This window comes from Cibotium barometz, chromosome 28, assembly GCF_041138505.1.
Source record: "Cibotium barometz isolate CiBa-2024 chromosome 28, ASM4113850v1, whole genome shotgun sequence".
Classification (NCBI taxonomy): Eukaryota; Viridiplantae; Streptophyta; class Polypodiopsida; order Cyatheales; family Cibotiaceae; genus Cibotium; species Cibotium barometz.
Window position 1 is genome coordinate 14,207,215 of NC_141073.1, and position 13,722 is coordinate 14,220,936.

The window sequence follows — 13,722 nt, forward strand, 5'->3', positions numbered from 1 at the left end:
CACACACACTATGATGAGAACTCGAGGGGTCCACTAATAAAAAATCATCTGTATCACGTGCGTTCAAGGGGTAATAGAAAACCCCCTCTACCTACATGCTATCAACTAATAAAATTACCCCTCTTTCTTAAGGAACCTACGGGTTTTTTTCAAAAGTGTAATTAAAAATCCCCTCTTGTATGTAATCCTGTAGGTTTTGTCAATTAAAAAAACCCTCCTGATGAACTCACGTGCTACACTTACATTTTTTTAGGTGCATCCCCCGGGGATGAGAAGGACAAATTTTCGTATAAAAGCAACCACGGAAAGGAATTTACAGTTAAGAGTGCATCGCTTCTCCTTGGTGTGGCCATGTTGGAAAGGTTTGGATAGGCAAGTAGATTGTGAATGAAATGAAAAGTGAATATGAAAAGCTTAGATTTGTCAAAATATCTAAGTGTTAACAAAATTTTAAAACTACAAGAGTTTCAAGAAGAAGACATGGTATTTTTGAAAGTAGACGGAAGAAAAGCTCTCTTTGACTCCTCAAGAAATACTTGATAGACTCTCTGGTCTTGCAGAAATCAAATTTAAAATGAAACTTTTAAGACATTGTGTCCTCTCTCTGTCTCTCTCTCTCTTTGTCAAATGTAATAAAGCAACGAAATATACAAATATAATTAGTTTATTTGTGCATATACTTGCTCAAGTAAAACTTGCCTTACAAATTAAACTTGTTTTGTAACTAACTTCGCTTTTCTTGTTTGAGTGACACTTGTTTAAAACCTATCTTCAATGACAACAACAACGATGCCTCCAAACCAGGTACATACTCTCTCTCTCTTTGTCAATGTAATAAACCAATGAATTGTACAAACACAATTAGTTTAATCGTGCACATACTTGCTCAAGTAAAACTTGCCTTAACATCCAAGATGCATAATAACATCTTGGATATAAATTAAAAAAAATTATTTTAACATCCAAGATGCATAATAGCATCTTGGATGGAGAAGCTAGAGAAAGATAGCAGGCTAGAGAGAGAGAAGCTAGAGAGAGAGAGAGAGAGAGAGAGAGAGAGAGCAGGCTATGCGCGATAAGGGAAGGGCCAACTGGGTTTGGATTGTTTTGAACAAATGCATCGTAATGGCATCGTTCCAACTGAAGTGACCTATGCCTGCATCCTCAAAGCCTGTGCTGCTGGAGCCATTGACAAGGTATGGAGGCAGGGGCTGTTGGAGCATCATATTGTATTACGTGGTGCTCTCGTGGTCATGTATGCCAAGTGTGGCGCTCTTCGCCAGGCGCAAAGTGCTCTAGAGAAGCTCCCTTCTAGGAAAGCTCTGTCCTGGATTGCTTTGATTGCAGGATGCTCAAAATGGGCAAGGCCAACAGGCTCTGCATGTTTGAAGCTGTTGACAAGGGGAAACAAATCCATGTCGAAATTTCAAGGCATGGGTTGCTGCAGAAGCAGATCGAGCTCGGCAATGCTCTAGTGGACCTGCATGTTGGGCGCAAGGGGAAACAAATCCATGAGACATTGCAAGGGAGAGGCGAAGGCGCACAGAGAGAGAGAGAGAGAGAGAGAGAGAGAGAGAGAGAGAGAGAGAGAGATTAATAAAAAAGGAAAGGGGGGGGCGGAGTGCCAAGCACTCGCCCCCTCTTCCTTTTTTTAAAAAAAATGTAGTTTACTTTTAAGCTCCTCCCCATCTAACTAATTAATGCAATTTCATTTAAGATTAGGGAGGCATAATTAATGAAATCAATTTCATTTAAGATTGGGGAGGCATAATTGCTAATGGGATGTATAAACAAAAAAATTATTTACATACTCAATACATAATGGGACAAAAAACAAATTCCACGGGTTTTTTTTTCCGTCCCGATCAAGATGGTGGTGCCCAAATTTTTTTCCCGGTCCTCGACCCCTGTCGTCCACCGCCCATAAAAAATAACTAATAAAAAAAACCCCCTCCCCCATTTTTTTTAAAAATTGAATGCTTTGGACTATTTCTCTCTCAAGCTTCTCTCTCTCTCTAATTTCATATTCTCTCTCTAGTCACCCCTACCTCTCTCTCTAGCCTCTCTCCCTCTAGCCTCAAATTCTCTCTCTAGTTGCCATCGCTCTCTCTCTCTCTCTCTGCCTCTGCTGCGCCTGCAGGCTGCAGTCCACACATTGCATACATGTTCACGAGACCACCACACTCGGCATACATGTTGACGAGAGCACAGCCTGCACCGGCAGTAGAGCACCGCCTGCACCGCACAAGGCATACATGTTGACGAGAGCACCGCCTGCACCACCACACTTGGCATACATGCGATGGGGCAGCTTACACTTGGCATACATGTTGCCGAGAGCACCGCCTGCACCGCCTGCACCACCACACTTGGCATACATGCGATGGGGCAGCTTACGTTTTAATGGTGAATATATATGCAGCAGCTGGCGGCCAAAGACATTGAAGCCATGAGAATAAGGAATAAAGCATGGAAGCTTGCAGCATGGACTGATCCAAATAATAAGGTGCAGAGCATGCACAGAGCAAAGAGATCGACTTGAAGCTAGAGGATATGGAACACAAAATGTTGCAGGCAGGCTTCTTCCCAAATGAGTTGGGTGTCACGAACCCCTGCCTTTTATTCTCGCCATGGATTTGTTTTGCCTTGCCGTCTGCTCTGCAGAGAACCAGAACGAGAGAGAGAGAGAGAGAGAGAGAGAGAAAAAGTACACAAAAATTTAAAAAAAAGGAAAGGGGGGGGCGCGTGCCTGGCACACGCCCCCCCCCTTTCCTTTTTTTTTTTAATGACCATCCAACTTTGCATTTTGGAACCAGCAGCCACAACTAATTAATTAATAGCATTATTTTTTACTTGTTGGGAACCATAATTGCTGAAGTAAAACTTGCCTTACAAATTAAACTCTTTGTGTAACTAATTTCGCTTTTGTTTTTTGAGAGGCAATTGTTTAAAACCTATCTTCAATGACAACAACAACGATGCCACATACTCATCACAACTCTGTTTAAGACAAATTGAATGGTTCTCAACTCTTTACTCCCATTCCACTACCTAGCATTATACAACAACTAGCAACACCTAAATAACTTCCATGTAATTTTTGTCCATTCTTTAATACGCGAAGCTACTAAAAATTACAAATCACAGTGTTTGTTAATTTGTCGCTTTGTGTGGTGCGTATAATTTTCTTAGCAGAGTTTAGGCGTGCATACCTAGTTGTCAAATGTAATAAGCTCAATGAATTGCACAATCTCTCTCTCTCTCTCTCTCTCTCTCACTCTCACACACACACACACACACACACACAAAAGAAGTTGCAAGCTCTCTCTCTCTCTCACACACACACAAAAGAAGTTGCAACTGAAGCTGCTACTTATTGAAACTGTGGCACAACCACAATCCTCCGCAGGAGAATATTGATGTTGTTCTAGTAGACCCTGCGTAGGAGGAGGGGCAGGTTCCCTGAAGATTCAGAGCCAGAAGGCACAATCCAGGAGAATGCAAAACCGGAGTTTGAGCCGATGCCGGTGAGGCCAACGAGGGCGGGAGTGAGGAAGAAGTAGCTTTCGCAGCGGGCGCCCGTGGTCTCTGGGCAAGCCAAGGGGACATTACAAGCTCTAGCCAAGTGAAACTCGGTGGCATCGTCATCGTCCACAAAGGAAAGGACAACGGAGCGGTGCCAAGCACTAAATTGCCACCCAAGCTTCTTCTCGGTTTCGGTGTTGGTGACAGTGAAAGCAGTCTCCAAGGTGATGTTCTCGGAGGCGGATGACGAGAGCGCTGTCAACTTGAACTTGTACCCTTCATCGCTCTGGTTGCCCGTGAAAGAAACGGAGGAGCCGAAACCTGCCGTCAATCCCCCTTTGGCTATCAATGCATTGCTGAAAGGAGCCACAAGGTGGTACTCCACGTCGAACTGTGCTGGCACGTCGCACACACTCTGAAAGGGGTAGGCATATGCAGCCTCTGGGCAGCCTTCCTCGCGAACCACGCTGCCCACCTTGCCGTGAACCGGCACCGCTGTCCGGTCTGCCGGTACTACAGCGCCTATTAGCGCCACCATGGCACCCATGCAGAACATGAACATGAATATGCTGCAGAGCACCAACCAAAATTAGTGTGCTGCTCTGGTCAGCATATATACATTAATTAAGCTGCAGTAAATCATATTAATCAGAGAGAGAGAGAGAGAGAGAGCGAGAGAGAGAGAGAAAGAGATACCCAAAATTAGTGAGTTGTTCTTAGCATATATACATTGATTAAGCTGCAGTAAATCATATTAGAGAGAGAGAGAGAGAGAGAGAGAGAGCGCTACCTGCGCGCACCAGCCATCGTCGCGGATTTTGCTTGTTGACAGTTGTAGGTATCTGTTGAGGGCCGAGGCTGGAGCTCAATTTATAGTGATCCCAGCTGAGTTACCGCTTGCCCCGTGCGCGTGTGTCACGTGTGGGGAAAAATGTTTCTCACAGTTACAATAGCTTCTCTGTTGGAGAAAAGTTACGGTAGCTTCTCTGTTGAAGAAAAATGTCTCTCACAGTTATGGTACCTTCTCTGTTGGAGAAAAGTGAAGAAAAGTGGCCGTCTCGTGAAAGGTTTAAAGTTATTTTTCCACTCTGCTTTGTGACAGGGCTCTAGAAAAGATAGGTATGGAACTTGGAGAGTATGTAAAAAGGACGTAAAAACAATGCACACTTGTCTTTTTGGCGGCATCCTTAGGGATAGTTTTTTTTTACCAAGTATGGGAATGTGAAAGCAACCCTTGGAAAGTGAATTATAGCTCATGTGACCAAACTTATTGTACAATGTATAATGATGCTAGCCTGACACTTTGTTGCGTTGTTGTACTCTTTGTGGAGACAAGTGAACGGCTTTCAATAATGCACCCTTGTTATCAGACACACACACATTCGTTACTCGCAATCCATATGAACCATACCAGCATCTACTAAGCATATTCCACATCCTCTGAATATCATCAACAATAAGAGAAAAGATGGGAACTTGGAGATCAGGATGCAAAAAGGACAACTTTCGTGCTTTGTTGTGTGAACTTTGTGGAAGCAGTAAAAGAAAGTATAGAAAGTGAATAGCCCATGTGACCAAATTTACATTACAATGTAAACAATGCACAATTGTCTTGAAGTGATCGATTTTGCGACATCCCTCGAAATAGTTTTTGTTTTATCGAGTACGGGAATGTGAAAGCAACTATGGGAAAGTGAATTATAGCCCACGTGACCAAATTTATTGTACAATGTATAATAATGCTAGCTTGATAGCTTTGTTTCTTTGTTGTACTCTTTGTGGAGATAGTATGTGAAAGTGAATGGCTTTCAATAATGCACCCTTGTTGTAATATATATATATATATATATATATATATACATATACATATATATATATACATATACATATATATATATACATATACATATACATATATATATATACATATACATATATATATATACATATACATATATATATATATATATATATATATATATATGTATGTATACACACACACACACACACACACACACACACACACACACACACACACATATATATATATATATACACACAGACACACACACACACACACACACACACACACACACACACACACACACACACACACACACACACACACACACACACACACACACATATATATATATATGTGTGTGTGTGTGTGTGTGTGTGTGTGTGTGTGTGTGTGTGTGTGTGTGTGTGTGTGTGTGTGTGTGTGTGTGTGTGTATGTGTCCAAATCGGTTGTTAAGGGCTGAATTTGATTAACTTTGTTTGTAAGAAAGTGGTACTAGGAGTAGTTTAAGAAGATGGTAGGGTTATTTTCCTCAAAATTGTTGTTTTTGTGTGTGCTGTTATGAAAGTCGCGACTTTTATAATGTCTCAGAACAGTGATTTCAGAGCTTGTTTATGTTCCCTAACATGTTTTTAGTCTATTGTGTAAGCCCACACATTAAAAGATCCATCGGTTGCATCAATTTCACATAGTATAAGGTTGCGGTTAGGGAGTCTAATCCATCGATTGTATGTGTCCTTTATGCATCCAAAGCTAAGGAGGCCCCTTAAAGTATGGTTTGTGCCCCCCTTTGTTCCCCAGATAAGCCACTTGTAGAAATCACAAATGAACCTGCTGATGTACTCTCTGCACGTCCCCTCTTTTGCCCCCTTCTCTGTGATGATTCAACACTAGCCCCTAGCATAACTATAACTTCTGCAGTGTGTGGAACAGCTCCCACTATATGGCAATCCGGTGTGAGAGCAACCGCATACTCTAGCTCGTCTGGGAAAAGAATTTGAAAAACTTGGCCCATCTTACAATTGATACAACTGCTCCTCTTGCTCCCGCTGTAACCCATGCCGCATGTGCAACCACCCTCTGAGCTTCCACCCGAATGCAGTATTTTAAGACTCTAGCCCACACCACCATAGTGATTTCTGTTGTCTTCAACATTCCCTTGGTGCACACAGAGAGGGTGTAGGTTTTTACTTGAAGCTAGAGTGCTTCTATAAACCACATGTAACAATCCCGCGTATGCATGATTGCACACTGTGACAACTTGTACTTCCCGCTCACCTTAGGCCCAACTCCACCTCCATTTCTTGTCCTGTTATAGCGACAATTGTAATCCATATCTCGTCTGCTAGCAAATGAAGCTTTCCTTCAATCAACCTGATTGATAATTGCCTTTGTTCCCTATGAACTTCCACCTCATCTCCCACATCCAACTGTTGAACAATGCGCAATGCCCTAGGGTGAGATGGCACTCTGCCCCAATGTAAGTTGGCAAACATTTACACGCAAATATCCCACAGCCATGCATTTTTTGCGGCCCATTCCAGCTCCTACACTAGTTAAAACTAAATTGGCAAAGGAGTCATGGCTTCTTCTGTAATAGTGCGCACCAAGGTTGTACAGACACACAGAGAGCTTCTCTTTACCATAGTAGTGCGCGCAGCAAAATAAACTTCCCAAATTAGAATACCCTGATTTTGCGTGCAACCACTCCTCCAGGTGTCACCATGCAACTACACTCTGACTCAAACCACGTGATGAGAATCTACAAACCCCATCACTTTCTGATTCGTGAGTAATAAAACCATCATCACGGAGACCTCTCGCTCCTTGAGAATTGGAAATGGGCATTGAAGAGGCGCTGCCCCATGATAGTGTCGCATCCAAAACCAATTGGCCGGAGAGGGCAGCACATCCCCTAGAAGATTAGCAAAAAAAAAGAACGTTGGCCCGCTAGGTGCAAACACCCTGAACAGCCCAGACCACATGACTTTTAATTTCTTGGGATTTTTAAACACGCGATCACAAAAAACCAGCACCAACTGCCCCCGAGTGAAAAATTTATACTTCGAGTGTCTATCCTCTTGGACTTTCCTCTGATTTTACAACTCCTGCATCCATTAGAAACTCTTTAACCGCTCCTCATCCAGTGAGAGTACATCCTCTGGCAGCAACCTGTCTTCCGCTGGAAGTCGCAAACTAGGCACCACAGATTCAACTAGTGTGATATCCTCCATGACAAATGCTAATTTAAAAGTTGTTAATCTAGTTGCAACCTTAAACGCAGTTTGATAAGCCCATAATGTAGTTGGCAACTTCACATCCCAATCACTGCGGTGTATACTGACCAACTTCATCAAGATCCGCACCACCTGCTTGTTTGAAGAATCTGCTAATCCATTAGCATGCGGGTAGTATGGAGATGACTTCTTATGCAACACCATGTAAAATTTGGGCATTCTTTTGATGACTTTGTTGATGAAATGCCAGCCACAATCACTTACCAGCTCCACCGAGCATCCAAAACGAGTGAACACATCCTTATATAAGCATTTTACGACCGAAAGTGCGGTGTTGTCCCATAATGCCCATGCTTCCACCCACTTTGTACAGTAATATGTTGTTGTCAAAATGTAGTGGTGTCCTGTCGCTGCAGGTTTGATAGGCCCAATGAAATCCAAGCCCCACTTTTGAAATGGCACCAACGGAAAAACCTGATGAAGCTAAGATGGCTGTCCCATTTGCTGACAAGTGTTGCAATCTTGCACAAATTGCTGGGAGTCTGCATATGCACTGATGGCCACCACAGCCCACTTTGTAAAATTTTCTTTGCTATTAGTTGTCTGAAAAAATGCTTGCCTAATACCCCACAATGTGCCTCATTGATTAGTGCTTCCCTTTCATGCGGTAAGCCACATCTCAATAGCACATCGGCTACATTGTGGTAGTAGAGCTTGCCAATGCAGACGTCAAAAGATCAACTCCTTAAGGTCAGCTGCCTCTGTTGATCCCTTGTAAGATGAGAGGGCATTTCCCCCGTATTGAGAAACATCAACATCTTGTCATACCAAGTCCGTGGCATCTCTTGAGAAGGGCTTACTCACTGTTATGCCATTCCTCCTGGCTGACTGCAAATAGTGCCCTATCAAGGAATTCATCGTCAACCCCTGTAGAGCAGGCTCTCCTGGATCCAGGCGTGAAAGATAATCTACCACCAAATGCTCGTTACTCGGCCGATGGATGACCTCAAAATCGAATTCCTCTAGCACTAACACCCATCGTGCCAGTCTGCCTATAAGATTTTGTTGTCGCACTAAATACAATAGTGCCGAATGATCTACATGAAAGAAGAATCTCCTCCCCAAAAAATAATGTTGAAATTTTTTGATCGAATAGATCATTCCCAAACATTCTCATTCTATCGTTGAGTAATTTTTCTTGGCCTGCGGTTGGTATAGTAGACCAGATGGAACCATCCTGCCGTCTGCTCCTGCATCAGCACACTTCCCATAGCCACATCCGAGGCATCCACAAAAATATGGAAATCCACACCCCAATCTGGTGGAATCATTACTAGAGATTTTAAGAGCTGTATCTTTAATTTGCAGTACGCTAGATCACATTCATCTGACCACTTGAACTCATTGCATTCAACATGAGCTACAACATTCAATGGAATAGCTAGATCAGCAAGAAATTGCAAATGCCTCCCATGCAACCTAACGTGGCCCAAAAACCACATGCAACCTTTAGGATCTGCTCGTGGCGGAGCTTGCATAATCGCAATCACTTTGTTTGGATCTACCGCAATACCCTCCTTTGAAATAACATGGCTCAACAATTTTCCACCACGGACTGCAAATGCACATTTGAGCAGATTGAGACTAAAAGATACCTCTTTATAGTGTTGGTAGCAAAGCCGCAAATGCTCTAGATGTTTGAGCAGAGAACCAAACACGCTCAGATCATCCAGAAACACCCACATGAATTCTGCCAGATGGCCAAAGATTTCATACATATCCCTTTGAAATGTGGAAGGGGAGTTCCGTAATTCAAACCACATGACCGTGCAGACAAACACTCCCCATGCTGTAATGAAGGTTGTTTTGGCCTGATCTTCCAGAGCCATCCGGATTTGATTATACCTACTGAACCCATCCAGAAAAGAATAGATATCATGCCCTGCTACATCATCCAGAATTGAGTCCATGTATGGCAATGGAAACATCCAGGATGGTAGCCGCATTTAGCTTCTTGTAGTCCACACACATCCTCAGCTTCTTGTTCTTTTTCTCCACAATGACGATCGAAGAAATCCAATCCGAATTCTCTATGGGTGCTATGAAACCAACTTGCAGCAATCTATCGAGCATCTCCTTAACTTGCTTTGCCACATGCAGATTCATGCGATACCGTTACTGTCGAGACGGAATTGCATCCTGCTTCAAGTGGACTGATGATGATAGAACTGCAGATCCAACCGCTTCATTTCGATTAATCCCATGCGAAAACATCCCAAAATTCCTTGAGCAATTTGACTAGCTGTGTGCAAAAATATGCTTCCAATAGCGTGCTGACTTTGCCTGGCTTTGACACATTATCATGTCCCAAAAAAATTGTTTCCAAGACATCTTCCTCAACCCTTGTGATTCTTCTCATCTGCGCATCGAACACACATTCTTTTTCTAAAATAGTCTTCATATCATCTTCCGACTCAAATCCATCGATTGCCAGCATATTCTCCACTAGAACTGTCCCTGCATTTGCTGTCGTCAAACATACTACTGGGCTAGCCACCGCATATTTTGCTGCTATGTATGCCACATCCACTAAACAGAGTGGTATCAACTTGGCATTTTCCTTAAGAAATTATTCCTCCTCATCATCCTCCAACTCTTCCACCATATTCATTGTTTCTGCAATCACCGGCCAGATTGCACTTCTGAGTTGACTACATTCTCGCAAGGAGACCTTCACTTTCTTGCACTCCCGACAAATGCTCATCTGATTAAACTCCCAGCTATGCTGCACCTTTGCTTGGCGCAACTAGGGTCTGCCCAACAGCAGATTATATTCATCATTGGCATCTTCCATGCACATTACCACAAAAGACATAGAAAATGAGACTCCCCCTATGTCCAACACAATCCCTTTGAGAATCCCAAGAGGCCGCACTCATCTTTGATCCGCCATTCATACTAGAAAAGGTGCAGGAAGCCACTCCAATCATCCCATTTCTTCACAAGTCTTCCGAGTCACAATGATGACTCCTGCCCCACCATCAATTAGTACCTGATCGATCACCAAGCCTTTGTAGCCCACATAAATTTTTAGAATGCGGGTATCCACCACCGGCGCTTTGGGTACTAGGTCAGCTTGTGCAATCTGAATGGCATCATCTCCCATATCTGGCAATTGTTTACTCAAAGCCACCAATGGTAGCAAAGCTTTATGAAAGTTGGGCACTACCCGTGGTAATTTACGAAGTTTGACTTTAATCTTTGCTTCCAACACTGGCCCATCCCAAGCATCCTCCTCTGTTTGCAACTACTATTGAGGCTACAATGTAGATCCTTCTAACACCTGCGTTTGTGAATATGTTGGCATATTGCCATCCATTATCACTGTTACAGCTTTCCAAAATTGTACTTTCATTAGCACTTGTCTTGTGTCCCCCTTAGGTGATTGCTCCTGCACCCAAGCATGCACCTGCTGGCACACCTCTTCCTGTGCTTTGGTAGGATTTTTTAACTTTGTCCCCGAACACATGACTATGCAGACTTTCGGCTCCACAGCGCCTTCTAAAGGCTCGATTTGCACCATGAACACACTTGGTTGCTTGCCTCCGGCCTGAGCTTGTTTCTCTCATTTCTTTGGATCATATTCTTGTGCTATCGGGAAATCTTGCCAGCAATTACCTTCCTACATGCATAATAAGCATATTTTTGGACAATCGACCGCCACCCTGATGGCAACCATGGCCTCCACCGCCGCGTCCACCACATGTGTAGGGCCTTCTGAACTTCTTGTGTTCAGTGCCCATGTAACTCTCTAATCCGGTCCCTCCTTCTCCTTCCCAGGAATGTTCATTTGAGAGGTAGGCCGAGCTTTTTGAGCCAAGCCATTATAGTAACACTCAGTGGTGTTATGTGTGTTAGTTGTGGAGATTGCACACCATTTGTTATTCAAAGCACAGTCAGTGGCTTAATGACCCGGATTGCGACACAAAGAGCAACAAATTTTCTTCATAGATTTAGCTGCAAACTGATCCCATGTTGTACTTGTATTTACCTTCCCACTTTTATGAGATTTTCGAGTCTCCTTCACAGGATCCTCATTAGAATTAGTGCTAATAGTATCATCTGAAGCACTCTCCCCACTCTCTGCATCGGAATCCTCATCAAAGCTCTTGCACTATTTGCCATGCGATGAACTTTTCCCTACCTTCTTCTTTGTCTTCATTTTAGTGGATCTGTCATCATCTTCCAACGACTCTCCTGCCAAGATTACCCTTGCAAGCACATCCGACAGTGCTCTATTGACTTTATCCACGATAGCCAATGCTGTCCGAAGATCCTTCGACAGACCTTTCAAAAATTATTCATTGAGCACCTCCGACGTGCACTCGCCTTGTTTGAGAATCTGTAGTTTTTCAAGTTTTGCACTACAATTTTCTCTACCCAAAAACGCCGCAAGAATCCACTCGCACAACATCATAATCCAAGAAATGATCTACCGAGTATTTTGACAGCCATCTGGATGCTTTACCACTCAGAGTAGATTCAAATACTGACTCTTTATGCTATTGTACCAGTGGAGCTGGTACATTCAACCCATAAATCTTGTCAAACTTCCAACCATGCGCATCAGGATCCTCATCTGACTTTCGCTAAAATTTTGGATACTTTGCTGCCACCGTCATCACCAAAACTTGCGGTTGAGCCAGTGCTGTTTGAGGAAACAATTGGTGTGCGGCACCCCTTGGCAAATGCAGTTGTGTTACAACCAGTCGCCCCACCCATGGGCGGCATATAGGCAGCCAAGACGCGGGCAAGACCGTGTCCACCGCCTAGGAACTAAACTGGATGCCCCATGACCTCCCAACGGATCTGCCCCAGGAGGAGCTCCTCCTCGGAAGAGTCATGATCCGCCACTGCACGCCCACGTAGTGACCTCCGAGTAGATGGCACAACCGACTCAGGAGGACCATGAGAACGTGTGCCCATGCAACCTCATCATCCAAGAACCATCATGGCAAGAAACATCGTGGTTGTTGCCATGTGGATCACGCTACTTAACCTAAGTAATTGATACGCGACTGATTACCCTCTTAACATACTAGTAATCGGATTATAGTGCTGAACCCATCCAGAAAAGAATAGATATCATGCCCTGCTACATCATCCAGAATTGAGTCCATGTATGGCAGTGGAAACATCCAGGATGGTAGCCGCATTTAGCTTCTTGTAGTCCACACACATCCTCAGCTTCTAGTTCTTTTTCTCCACAATGATGATCGAAGAAATCCAATCCGAATTCTCTATGGGTGCTATGAAACCAACTTTCAGCAATCTATCCAGCATCTCCTTAACTTGCTTTGCCACATGCAGATTCATGCGATACCGTTGCTGTCGAGACGGAATTGCATCCTGCTTCAAGTGAACTGATGATGATAGAACTGCGGATCCAACCCCTTCATTTCAATTAATCCCATGCAAACACATCCCAAAATTCCTTGAGCAATTTGACTAGCTGTGTGCAAAAATATGCTTCCAATAGCGTGCTGACTTTGCCTAGCTTTGACACATTATCATGTCCCAAAAAAATTGTTTCCAAGACATCTTCCTCAACCCTTGTGATTCTTCTCATCTGCACATCGAACACACGTTCTTTTTCTAAAATAGTCTTCATATCATCTTCCGACTCAAATCCATCGATTGCCAGCATATTCTCTACTAGAACTTTCCCTGCATTCGCTGTCATTAAACATACTACTGGGCTAGCCACCGCATATTTTGCTGCTATGTATGCCACATCCACTGAACAGAGTGGTATCAACTTGGCATTTTCCTTAAGAAATTATTCCTCCTCATCATCCTCCAACTCTTCCACCATATTCATTGTTTCTGCAAATCACCGGCCAGATTGCACTTCTGAGTTGACTACATTCTCGCAAGGAGACCTTCACTTTCTTGCACTCCCAACAAATGCTCATCTGATTAAACTCCCAACGATGCTGCACCTTTGCTTGGCGCAACTAGGGTCTGCCCAACAGCAGATTATATTCATCATTGGCATCTTCCATGCACATTACCACAAAAGACATAGAATAGATTATATTCATCAATCGGATTATACCTGCTGAACCCATCCAGAAAAGAATAGATATCATGCCCTG

At 43.4% G+C, this 13,722-nt stretch overlaps 1 protein-coding gene across 1 annotated transcript; it reads right to left on the bottom strand.

Moving 5' to 3' along the window:
* Positions 1–3,350: 3,350 nt before the first annotated feature.
* Positions 3,351–4,458, bottom strand: LOC147622540 (uncharacterized). Its single transcript, XM_086822090.1, has 2 exons — positions 4,316–4,458; positions 3,351–4,094 (listed from the first exon to the last, which is right to left on the bottom strand). The coding sequence occupies exons 1-2, from the start codon at positions 4,330–4,332 to the stop codon at positions 3,428–3,430; spliced, it is 684 nt and encodes a 227-aa protein (XP_086678216.1). The 5' UTR covers positions 4,333–4,458; the 3' UTR covers positions 3,351–3,427.
* Positions 4,459–13,722: the final 9,264 nt, after the last annotated feature.